This window comes from Rhinatrema bivittatum, chromosome 4 (assembly GCF_901001135.1).
Source record: "Rhinatrema bivittatum chromosome 4, aRhiBiv1.1, whole genome shotgun sequence".
Classification (NCBI taxonomy): domain Eukaryota; kingdom Metazoa; phylum Chordata; class Amphibia; order Gymnophiona; family Rhinatrematidae; genus Rhinatrema; species Rhinatrema bivittatum.
Genome location: NC_042618.1, coordinates 174,150,276 through 174,163,092, shown reverse-complemented (window position 1 = coordinate 174,163,092; position 12,817 = coordinate 174,150,276). Strand labels below are relative to the sequence as shown.

The 12,817-nt window shown below is 50.6% G+C and overlaps 1 protein-coding gene across 4 annotated transcripts in view; it reads right to left on the bottom strand.

The window, feature by feature from the left end:
- The window catches only part of SDK2 (sidekick cell adhesion molecule 2), a 577,803-nt gene that overhangs the window by 121,134 nt on the left and 443,852 nt on the right, over positions 1 to 12,817 (bottom strand). For all 4 annotated transcript variants that reach the window (XM_029599248.1, XM_029599249.1, XM_029599250.1 and 1 more), the window contains exons 6-12: positions 11,076 to 11,187; positions 10,085 to 10,275; positions 9,223 to 9,306; positions 8,938 to 9,132; positions 6,823 to 6,939; positions 3,800 to 3,967; positions 3,128 to 3,230 (exon numbers count right to left, since the gene is read on the bottom strand). In XM_029599248.1, coding sequence (XP_029455108.1) covers positions 3,128 to 3,230; positions 3,800 to 3,967; positions 6,823 to 6,939; positions 8,938 to 9,132; positions 9,223 to 9,306; positions 10,085 to 10,275; positions 11,076 to 11,187 — 970 coding nt within the window. The remainder of the gene's footprint in view (positions 1 to 3,127; positions 3,231 to 3,799; positions 3,968 to 6,822; positions 6,940 to 8,937; positions 9,133 to 9,222; positions 9,307 to 10,084; positions 10,276 to 11,075; positions 11,188 to 12,817) is intronic.

Here is a 12,817-nt window from a genome sequence, read left to right as displayed (position 1 = left end):
GTCTCAGCGAGCGTCAGCTGGATATCAACATGGCGGCGTCGGGCGGCGTCGAGCGGTAGTGGCAGCGGCGGCGATGAGGAGCAGTGGCCAGTAGCGAGGAAGGAGAGAGTGAGAGGGAGGGAGGGAGGAGAGAGTGAGAGGGAGGGAGGGAGTGAGTGAGAGGGAGGGAGGAGAGAGTGTGTGTTTGGGTGGAGGGAGGGAGGGAGGAGTGGGTGTGTGGGAGGGAGCGAGGAGAGAATGGGTGGGTGGGAGGGAAGGAGGAGAGTGTGTGGGTGGGAGGAGAGAGTGGGTGGGAGGGGAGAGGGAGAATGAGGGGGGAGAGGGAGAATGAGGGGGAGGTGAGAGACAGAGGGATGTGAGTAAGTGGAAGGTAAGAAGTTGTGGAGCAGAGAAAAAGGGAGTGGAGGAGGGCTGAGGGAGAGGGGATGGGATTGAGAGAGGGTGGGGAGTGACTGAGGGAAGGGGAGGGAGGTGAGAGTGAGGGGAGGGAGGCAGTGGGAGACAGAGGGTGAGTAAGACTGAGTGGAGGGAAGGGGTGAGTGAATGAGGGGAAGGGGGAGTGAGGGAGAAAAAGTGTAGAAGGGTGCTGTGTTCGAAAATGGACTGAAAAAAAAATGTAATGTAGCCCATTTTAACGGGCTTAACGGCTTGTATCTTATAAATGGAAGGCCTCATCCTGAGGCCCACATTTGTCTAATAGTCACCAGAGGGCGCAGCAGGCACATGCAAACTACTAACACCCGGAGCAGACAAGAGAGCATTGGCACCTCCCGGGCTCACGCCACTCCACTGCACATTATTACTGCCCAATAAAATAGTCACTAAGACTGAAGCTAAGTCATGTTAATTTTTTTTAAAGCACTGTAAATTTTTAAACAGAGTTCATATATATTTTACTACTATCAAGTTCCAATTTGGAAAATGTTCACGGTGAGTTCAATATTTAAAGAAGTTATTGTGGTTGGAAATTTTTCAGGGTTTTTTGTTTTTTTTTAATTTTGAGCTGGATTTATTTTCCAGAACAGTCAAAAATACTTTCTAGAATAAACAGAGCTAACCCAATGGCTGAAGTCCACTAATGTACAGTTATTATAAATCTTAGTCATTTTATTTTGTTGTTTTCTTGTACATTTTATGCTTGCTGATACAGTAAAGTGCGATCAGCTGAGTGCTCTGTTTTACCCGTGGTTGGATGAGCTTTTTGGACACACAGCCACTGTTATACAATAAGGGGTTTAGCACATCCCAAACGCGCATCCAAACCCCACCCCACCCCCGAAACTAATAGCGCTAATCACATACAAATGCATATTGATGAGGCTATTAGTTATTCACCCACAGTACAGAAAAAAAATGTGCGCCCGAACCGCTCATTTTACGCTCAGGGCAGGTGCTAATTTCTGAGCAGCCCGGAAAAGTGTACAGAAAAGCAGAAAATACTGCTTTTCTGTACATCATCTGACTTAATATCGTGGCGATATTAAGTCGGAGGAACCAAAAGGTTAAAAAAAACCCAAAACTTTTTTAAAACTGTGCTGCGGGTCAGGTTAGGAAAACGGACGCTCAACTTTACGAGCGTCCGTTTTCTTAACCCGTGGCTGTGCAAAGGTTAGGAAAACGCACGCTCGTAAAATTGAGCGTCCGTTTTCCAAACCCGCTGACAGCCGACCTCTCCTGGGCATCCGCTGCTAAGGAGGCGTTAGGGGCGAGCTATTGCCTGTAGCGCCTCCTTTCCAGCGCGACCTCTCATTTAAATACGGTATCACGCGTTAGGAAAGCGGGCGCTCAACACCGAGCGCCCGTTTTTCCACGCGCTTTACAGTATCGGCCTGAAACAGGGCAATCCCTGAAGACTTCCTCTGGCTGTGTGAGACTTCCTTTGACTCGCTGCAGCGGGAGAATGGAACAGGAGGTGTGAGATGGCTCCATCCTCGTGCAGCAGGATGATAACCGATGACATCAGCTGACAACCGAGATGCCGTCACAGCAGCTGTTGGGTAAGTTAAAGGGATACTGACCCCCCTCCACCCCCCTCCCTGGGCTGCAAAAACAGCTGTCCACCAGCAGAGATGGGAAATTGGTTGGTGCTTCCAGATTGCAACATAAGGCCACAACCCATAGGGGTTTGAATGATCACAATCTTGGATCACTTAGAAATGATCCAGGGAAAATCATAAGAAAATTATCAAAGCTCCACCATTATCTGTTTTAAATGATTAAATAGCCTTTAAAAAAATAAATAAATAAATAAATAATATATATTATATATATATACACACACACACACATACAAACATGTGTACAGATATGCTTACGGTAAGGCTCTACGTCTTGTTGACCTTTCCTGCCCAGAAGCAAAGATCATGAAATTCAGCTATCAGTGACTGGCTGATCCCACAGGGTGTGAGGTCCTTTCCCCACCGCAGTGTCCACACTTCCCACCAGAAGACACCATGGCACTAGCAACCAATGCTTCGGGTTTCAAACGTTGACAAGCATTTGTTTACTTAAATACTACAACAGGAAACAGTGTGAGAGGAAACGGCCGAGAGGAATCTTAGAAAAAAAGGGATAGGTTGTCTGAAAAAATGGAAATTGATATTCAGCGTCACTTAGCCAGCTAAGTGGCCACTGTTTGAATATTCGGCTACGCAGAGTGTCTGCCACTTAGCTGGCTGTTTATCTGGCTAAACAGTTACCTGGATAAGCGAGGGGCAGGATGGGGCATTCTGGGGGCAGAGCTACTTATCCGGCTAACTTAGGGCCACATTTATAAGCATTTTCCCCATAGACACAGACTGGGAGACAAGCCTTAATAAATCAGGCCCTTAATTAGACAGACAGGTCTAGGGCAGCTATTTGGCTGTCCTATAGTTAGCCATATAAACTTATCCGGCTAACTATAAGATAGCCGGGTACACTCAGTGACGCAGGCATGCCACTGCATATTTTGGCTAAGTCAGCCGGATAAGCTTACCCCGTTAACTCGCTCAACTGGATAATGGCTGAATATTGTCCTCATGGAGCTGACTGGAGCGAGAGAGAGAACCCAAATCATCCTAAAATCTGAGACAGCCCCAAGGAGCGGAAAGACTTGAGAGGACATGGGCTAACACAAGAGGCGCACCTTATGGTTACACTAGGGTCATGGCTCACGCCACAGCTCATGGAGGCCTTGGTTCCTTTGATGACGCTCTGATCCTGCGGTGGGTCCATGATCCGGGTACGGGCTGGAAGAGACAGAGGAACACCCATGAAATTCCTTGTGATTTCTGAAGCAATCTGATTGCTTTCACCTCCAGGGGCCAGGCTGAGAATTCAGAAGAGAAATGGACAATTCACACCGACCACATTCCTAGGTAAATTATCCCCACAGTATGCAACTGTTCCTCGTAGACGTGCAACAGGGATAGCTTGACCGGGCAGATGAGGAAGGCTGGTGAGGAAGGGAGCCCCCTCCCTGCTTAGTAAATAATATCCCTTATACAACATAGCATGAGAAGGGTAACATGGATAGCTAAGGAGGGAAGAAAAACCTTTATGGAAATCTGAACCTGAATAATATTGGGGGTAATGCCCTAATACTAAAAACGGACTGGAAATGCTTAACTGTTCATATTCTGACCAAACTAAGAAGACCAAACCTTATAGCTCTTATTTTTTTTTTGTGATATAGGTATTAATTGTGAAGGGCATGCCTGTGTCACGTTTGGAATCAGTTGGACAGGAGACAAATGACAGGAAGCGCGACCAGACAGATGCCACATCCTCCCTCCCCTCCGCCATCCCCTGTCATTACCCCAGACGATGACATCTGCAGAAGCCTCATCCACCCCACGTGAGTTGGTGGCCAGGCAGGTGTAGGTGCCTGCGTCGGAGAGGTGGGCCGGGCTGATCAGCAAGCTGCCGGACTCCAGCAGGGTGAAGCGGGGGAGCTGGACCGAGCCGCTGGCCAGGATCCGTTCCCCTGGAATGGAGAGAAACAGAAAACATAGAGCAGTGAAAATCCCCGGGGAGGGGCACTGGAAGGAGATCAAGAGACAAGCGTCCTCAGGAAATGAATTACAGACGTGGCAAAAATGACTTCCTTTCAGCCTTCTCTTCCGGATGAACTCTCCAGAATGGAAATTTTTCTTAATGCTTTTAATCCCTATCACCCTCCCCACTGAAACAGCAAACACTAGATGCCTCCAGGTATGGTAATGTTTCCTTTTCCAATGCACCATCAGAAAATTCACAGGGTTGCATGGTCTCCGCCCTCAGGCCCTTAGGATTGGTCACTGAGCATGGAAAAGGCTCAGCTGTATTAAGTGGTAGAGACGAGAAGTGAAACGATGTCCCCAGCAGGCAGGTCTGTGCTGTGTATCTGGGCCCAACCAGTGATGCACGGGTGCTCACAGGTGGAGCAAAGGAAGTCATTTGCCACCTTCCCCCCCCCCCGGATTTTGATTACAATTTTTTTAGAGCTATTTCTACAATTTTGTTTTCATGCATCCCTATTTTTTTTGTTATACCCCGCCTCCCCCCCCCACCAATACACGTGTTCTTCAGGTGCCCTGTGAAAACAGACTCCTTGTGTTACAGCAAGCAGCACTGTGACCGGAGCTGCGGGGCTGGAATGCCTCTTATTTTTGTAATATTTTTTTTTTTAACATGAATTCTCAGAAATCCCAAGAAAATGTGACCGACAACAGTAATGAAAAAAAAAAAAAAAAGGAATAAACCCGAGATCAAGAAGAACGATAATAGCTTTCCGGTGAACCGAGGTGACCTTACAGCCATTCCAATTCATTCAAAGTCAAAGAAGTCATCAGCATGCGGGCCCCGTGCTGAATCCCCCTGCTCTCTTAGGAGGGATGAAGGGTGCCTTTAAATCTGACCGAGGTAGGGGGGGAGGGGAGGGGAGGGGAACCAGCTTAGAGGCTCCCAAAGATATAAAAAATAATTACACGGAACCAGGGTCGTTAATGGCCTTTTGCTGAGGAATGCTCTGACAAAGCAGAGGCAAGCGTTACCTTGAGCCGTGCATGTTACGGCTCAGCTTGTTTCAGTCTTCGTCTGCCCAGCCTGTTCTAGTTGTCTGCCCAGCTATTCCAGTCTTCGTTTGTCCAGCCTGTTCCGGCCTTCTTCTGTCCAGTCTGTTCCTGCCTTGCCTGCCCAGCATGCCTCAGCCCTATCCGTCCCTTTCCTCTTCCTCGGACAGATACCTGGTTTCGACCCCTGCCTGGACCCTGAATACGCCTCGATCGCTGCCTGCCTGCGACCTAGTCTGGCCTTGGACCACGTCTCCAGTCATCTGCAGAGACCCTCGCCTAAGTCCTGCTGGCCCCAGCACCCAAAGGCTCAACCCAGGGGGGAACGTGGGCTGGCAAAGGTGACGCCTCTGACCGGTCTCTGCTTCTCCTGGGTCCTGCCTGCTGACGGTGGGAACCTGCAGGGCTCCTCCCTGCAGCTAGAGCCAATCTCACCTCAGCCCAAGGGTCCACAGATAACAACACGACGGGCCGGATTTTCAAAAGGTTACGCGCATAACCGGCCTCACGCGCACCAGGCCTATTTTCAAAAGGCCCGACGGTACGCGTAAAGCCCCGGGACGCGCATACGTCCCGGGGCTTGCAAAAAGGGGGCGAGGAGGGGGCTGGGCGTGGGTGGTCTGGGGGAGGTGTCAGCGGCTCCTATCACAGCGGCCACTTGCCGCGGTGTCAGAGATCGCGTGTCGGCAATCATCCGGCGTGTGCAAAAGTTTTGGGGGGGGGGGGGGGATTAGAGATGGGCTGGGGGGGAAAGGTTAGTGGAAGGGGTGGGAAGGTCAGGTTAGGGGGAAGGGAACGGGAGAAGGCCGCGCGGCTCGGCATGTGCAAGGTGCACAATTGTGCACCCCCTTGTGCGCGATGACCCCGGATTTTATAACTTGCGCGCGCCTGCGCAAATTATAAAATCGGAGCACATGTATGCCCACGTGCAACCTTTTAAAATCTACCCCAATGTGTGCTCATTTTCAGTGTTATCAGTGCAGTGTACGCGTTTTTGTTAAATTGACTTTTCAGAGGTATTGGTGCAGTGTTATCGATGCAGTTTGTGCTTCTTTGATAAATCGACCCCCCTTTTCAGTGTTATTGGTGCTCTGTGTGCTCCTTTGGTAAATCAGCCTCTTTGCAGTGTTCAAGGCCAAATGTAAAAAGTCTGAATCTGGGAGGGGGCAGGGATGGGGATGAGTCAGTTTTTCATGAATATTGATAGAAGTACAGAATCCGTTAATAATATGCATGAAGAAATAATCTGAGAAAGTGATTCTGCTGACTTCAGATTCGCTCACGATGATGGTGCCACTGATCTGCAGCTTTGCCACCTGCTCTTAGATGCCATTTAATTAAAAGCACCAATTTCAGTCCCGTTTGATGCAGTTCAGGATTTTCAAGTTAAAAAGTTAGTGGAACATTTCCCTTTCCAAAACTCCTTCTCTCTCATGACTCACGGTGCCTGAGTCTCTTCTTTTTGCCTGTCTTTAGTGATCTCAGACTGAATCTGGAAGATCACAGCCAGTCCAGGGGGTCAATATCAAGCAGGCTAAACAAAGGAAGCTTTTGGAGAAGTCAATTTAACTCTTGGTGGCCAAGTTTATTAAGGTAGTAAATGCTCAGATTATAAGCTCTTCTGAGTAGGGACCATTTGAGTACATGCTGTTGTGTGTGTACTTTGACAGGCTTGCCTCTTCAGTCAATACACGTCCCATGCGATGTGCCTAATCACCCCAGCCTGGGTGCTTCCTCAGCCACCCACCTCTCAGCAGCAGCCCTGTGACATTTCTGCCCTGCCTTTTACCTTTTTGCCAAGTGATTGCAGGTCGGGGAGCCCCTGAGGTCTCGCAGCTCATAACCACGGCCATGCCATCAATCACCGTGCTGTCCAGCGGCCCCCTGGTGATGTTTGGAGCGATGCCTGTGGGGGAAAAGTGGGAGAGCTGAGCACACAGCACCCTGTCCTCGATGGCGGGATCTCCTAGCTAAACCTTTCCTGGATTTTCCAATACAGTGAATGAAACTACGAGAGAATGCCCCAGAGAGTGTAAAATCAGATTATTCACCCTCAGCTCCCCACCTCGAACCAAGAAAAAAGAAACAACTTGTCACAGTCTGATGACCTCATTGAGTATATGAGGCCTGGAGTTCTAAGAAACCGTGATGTCATCACATCGGTGAAGTTTGTTCCAGCTGTGATGCTTGGGCCTCATACGGTTCAGCAGCTGGTTCTGTAAGCCAATCCCGGTTTTGCCGCCCCCCTGCTCATTCAGCTCAAGGACTTGCAGGACAGCTATTTTCCTGATCGGACTTAGCCAGATAAATTTAAGCCACGCCACCTGGAATGCTCCTACATTTAATTTTCAAAAATGACGCACATGAATCCAGACTCACGAAAAAAAGTTACACCTTCTCTCTCCAGCATGAATGCAGCCCTAGAGCCCGTGCAGGCCCCGCAGAGTTTCTGAGCGGATTTGGGCACATAAGCAAACTTCCAAAATCTGAGCTAAACTCTGCGAGTAAATAAACGGGGATTGCTGGGGTGGCAGCGTTGCTGGGGAGTTTGTATTTCCAATGATTGCTGAATAATCCCTTGGTCCGTTTGGTTGAAAAAAAAATGTAATAAAATGTAAGTATTAAAAAGTCTGCAAATCGTAGCCCTAAATGGGCTGCTGAAAATGACCCTTTACGTGCGAGTGAATACATCTCCAAAGGATTCAAAATGCTGCAACCCGGCTCTTATCCAACAGGGCCTTTTCTGATCCTGACTCTCCCGTTTTCAGGAGACCCCCCTCGGCTCTCCTGTAGCTTCTAGGCTACACTTAAGGTTTGGGCTTTAATATTCAAAGCCTTGCGTGGCTTGGATCCTGCCTGGATGGCAGGGGGGGGTGTCACATTTTTGTAACGTGTGCTCTTTGCAAGAATCCCTTTGGAAGGGCTTCCCTGCTTTCACAGAGGCAACGTTCACCCGTACGAGTGATAAAGCCTTTTCCGTCACGGCCGCACATCTGGGAAACCCGTTATCCCCGAGAGCGGGCAAGCTGCAAGGGTTCGAGGAGGCAGCCAAGGCCTGACTCTGTTACGAAACCTTTCAAAGGGGCCTGATGTTCGCAAGCCAGGATAATAGATTGAAGGGGGGGGAGGAGTCCTGCTAGAAGGTTCAACCTTGCTAGAAGGTTTCATGTTCAACCTTTTGTTTTCGGTTACTGTTCTTGGTTCAGTTCCCCTATTCAATGTGAACCGACCTGATATGGTCTCTACCATGAAGGTCGGTATAGAAAAGTGTTAAATAAATAAATAAATAAGGTAGCTATCCAGGATCTGATCGCTGGATTTCACTTCCTATGTTTTAATAATAATGCGGCTATCGCCTTGTAAGATACGAGAATTGTACATCGCATTGCCCTGGGAGGCTAGACGCTGTGCACTACTTGCCTTCTCTTGCTGAAACCTCTTTTTTTTTTTTTTTTTAATTTAAAGGAACCCTGACCAAGTTCCCCTAACAAATCAAAAAGCATTACCAAACAATGAAAAGGAGAACCAAACTACCCCTAACTTAGCACCACCAAGAGACACTAGGCTTTGCACCTCCACCATCTGCTGGAGACAGAAGAATACCTGCAGACACAAGGTGGCACCTCAGGGGTATAGGACAGAGTCCGCAAAGTCTTGTTCTGTCTCCATCTGCTGGTGGGGAGGCAAAACCCAGCTGTCCTGGACTGATCCGGGTACGTACAGGGAAATAAATAGTCAAGCGCTTCCTTCTCACAGGTCGTGATACGGCGGCGTTCACAGGAATCTCCTGGAATCATTCTTTAAGAACCAGGCCCTTCTGGGTAAAACGGGGCTATGCCTCCCCTCCCCCACCCCCCCCTTGTGCAAGCGGCAACTTCCAAAAAGCCTGGGAAAAATCGCTTACTGGTGACTGCCAGGTAGGTGGAGGCCTGCACTTCCCCGGCATCGTTGCGGGCGAAGCACTGGAACATCCCCGTGTCGTCCGGCAGCAGGCCGCTGATCTGCAGGTTCCCCTCCTTCAGCAGCTTGAAGCGGCTCGCCTTTCCCACGGCCAGGGCGGCGGCGTCCTTGTACCAGGAGATCTGCGGCCGCGGCACTCCTGCGGGGGGGAGAGAAGGTCGCACGTCACCAGACGGGGGGAGTCTGGCGTGGTCGCCGCCTCCCGGAAGAAGCTTCCATGGATTCTTACCTTTGGCTTGGCAAGGTATCTCCACCACCTTCTCCATCTCGGCGCTGAGGTGCCTCTGCGGCTCCTTCAGAAACTGGGGTGGCTCTGCAAGGCAGGGGGGGGGGGATGACAGGCTGAGTTCATATAACGCTCCACCCCTCACAGAGAGAGAAGCCAGACGTTCCCTACACTCCCAATTCCACCCCTTATATAGTTCCTTTTTATTGAAATCTTTCCTCCATCTCTAGAGATCAATGCCCTTATCTATGGACGGTTAGAAGAATATCTTTCCCAATTTCTTTTTTATTTCTATTTATTTTTTTTCTTTTTTCGGCCTGGCCTTGTCTCTCCTGCTTCTTTGGGATTCCTGCTCAGTCGGGTAAAGGGACTGGGACCTGGCGCCATGAGCCTTCATTTACAACTGTGCAAGGGTTTTCACCCCCCCCCCCCCCCCCCCCATCCTTTATGTCTCGTCCCAGCTTACTTTGGGTCCAGCATTGCAGTGACAGCCCTCGGCCAAAGCCCAGGCACCGGTCAGAACTCCTTCTGGACAGTAGGTGTCACCATTGAGCAACGACTGGAACCTCCCCCCCCCCCCCCTCTGGAACTTAAAGTGCTGCCTCCCCCAGCATCCTCAGCCCCTGCCAACATCACTTCCACCCACCACCCCCGGGAGTGGAAGATTTGAACTGGGGACCCAAACCCAGATCCTCTGCCGGACAACTGCGCAGTAATGTCCACGAGCCCCTCCTCCCCCCACGTGGCCGGGCCTTCCATTCCTTCGCTTAGGACGAGGCGCAGGGCGGCTCCCGTCTACTCGCCCTGTTTCTTGCCGGCCCGGCTGAGCGCTTCTCGTAAGGCCCCCCCCCCGGACCGCGCTCACCCAGCACGGAGAGGAAGGCGCCGCGGGTGATGGAGGGGACGCTGCTGCTGCGCAGGATGGCCTCGCACTCGTAGAGCCCGGCGTCGCTGGCCGTGGGGTTCACGATGGTCAGTCTCCGGTTGTAGTCGCTGATCCCGCTGGACAGCGGCGCCCCGTCCTTCTTCCAGACGATGTGCAGTTTCATCAGAGGCCTGCGGGGAGAGGGGGGGGGGGGGGGGAGGGAGGCAAAGAAGGAGAGGAGAAGGACCCTTTCTTTCAATAACATGGCATCGCATATCAGAAGAGGAAAGAGGGCAGGCAGCTCCAAACTGAAAGACTGCACAGCCGGGGCAGAAGACAGCAGCAGCAGCAGCTTTTCCTCCAGCATCTGACCCGGAGCCTGGATTCACACGATCCGTCACCTTCCAGGCACAAATCTCTCTGGGGAGTGGGGAGAGAGTAGATAACGGATTACGTAGCACTGACCTCCCCCTCCTTGGAGTTGTTCTCCGCCTTTGGCTGTGTATTTAAGGTGCCTGAAATTCCCAACCGCGCTCCATCCTCCCGCTGCAAACAGCACATGCTCGAAAGCCCATTATTATAGGCAGGTTCCTTGTACGGCTGCTGCTGCTATGCGAAGTGACTAAAATCCCAAAGGGGTGTGTGCCCGATACAAATGAAAAGTTTTAAGAGACAGAGCTGCAGATTTAGACTTTGCCTTTCTGTTTTGTTTTACTGCTGACAGCCAGATCCAGAGTGACAGCCCTTCCTTCCCCCCCCCCCCCCCATGCATTACGGTCCTACTTTCATATTCAGCCTCATTTGTTCCATGGGATACTGGAATTGCAAGGATCGGAATGCATCCGGATGAGAAGAGGCCTGAATCGGGCAGCTGTGGATCCCTGCTAACAGGCTCTCTGCCTCCTGCCCAGTGACAGGAGCCCAACAACATGCAGAGATCCATTCTAATGGAAGGAAAGACTCCTGTATCAAAGGAGAGGTCCGGACGCACCTTGCATTGGCAACACACTCCATGGTCACCTCCGACGTCCCCGACACAGCACTCGTGTTCCTAGGTGGAATGATGATGGTGGGAGCGATGGGATCAGCGGGGCCGCCCACATCTGGAAAGAGCCAAAGCATTTAAAAGAAGCACAACTCAAAGGGCTACAACTCATTTTCTCAGCTCCGAGAAATGCTGCTCATTTTCACGCGACGCTCGTCTGCTCTGAGGCAGAAGGGTCAGACGGGGAAAGGCAACTTTAAAACGAGCGTGCGTGTGCCCACATTTGCGGATATGTGCTCGCACACGGTCTTTTTTTTTTGTGTTCGGGCCAGCTTTTTTAAAAAAACTACCTTTTAGCTTGCAACTGTTCTGCATTTCAGGGGTGGCATTTCCAAGCTGTTACATAAATGAGGAAAGTTAAAGCAGTACTTGCAAAAAGGAATGAGATCACAGTTTCAATGTGCCACAGCCCCAGGCAGCTAAGAGCCCAGTGCCAGACTTCACCGTGGAAAAATCGGATCATCCAAGAAGCTGGCGTTCACAAAGCTTTACGAACTGGGCAAAATCAGGAGCTCTTTTTTTTTTTCACTTTCAGCCCAATGCACTTTGGGGTTTGCCATGTTGACCTCTGTTTGAAATCACAGGACCACAAACTCCACATATCTGACACATCTAAACGACGTGCCATCTCCACCCAGCTGGCTTAGAGGTCCTGGCTGGGCCCATGCTGGCCGGTAGGACGTTAAGAGGCAGGAGCTGCCTGTTAAATTTCCTGCTGGGCCTGCTAAAGTCAAACAAGCTTCCCACCTGTTTCTTTTGCTGCGGCCAGGGATCGGTTTACAATGTACCCCTTCCTGACACCTTGGTGACCTCACAGACAAAAAAAACCTACCTAAGGTGCATTCCTTCCTACCCTGCTGGGACACGGGCCTTTGAACAAACAGAATAGACTCCCTTTTGTATTAGGTATGGGAAAGGTTCTCTTTGGATAATCTTAACCCACAAAAAAAAAAAAAAAAGAGCGAAAACGCCCCTGGAAGCTGGTACTATTACCTCTCAAGCTTCCTATCCCCGCTGCGTTTTTTAACAAGATGCTCACCAGCCCCTAGCTCTGTCAAGATGATTCCTGTCAGGGCTAGAGGTGAGAGCGCACAGGAAGAGATGAAATGTTTTGTCAGCATCGCAGTAATGATTTTTTAACGCATCGCTCGCTGCCAAACTGCATGGCTTGCTCCACGCTCAAAAGAGAGAAGCCTGGAGATGGTAAAGGGCAAAAGAGGCCCTCACTGTTCAAGGGATGGAACGGCGGCCCGGTGGCTCAGCGACAGAGCCCTGCAGGGTCCAGAAGGGGAAACCCGGGTTTGATTCTCAGGGGAGCTCTTCCATTCCCTGGGCATAAAGAGAAGCATAGGCGCCAGCATTTTGGTTGCTCAAGCACACCCCCCCCCCCCCCCCCCCCCCCCCTACCGCATAAACTTCTTCACTGTGTTCAGGGATGGGCAATTTGTGTTTGTGTTGGGTTTAGCCATTTTGAAAAAGTTGGCTTCCCGTGCTGTGGAGGCAGCATTCCTGGCCACTGGCACGAGGGTTTCCAGCTGGCTGCAGAGTTTCAGGACAGGCCGATCCAGTCCTGCTTTTACCCAATGACTTGCAGGGACTCGTACTTCTGGTGTCTCTACCGATGTCCCTGAGACAAGTGAGCCTCTGCATGGGGTAACAGCAGGACTAGATCAGCCCCTCCTGAAAAC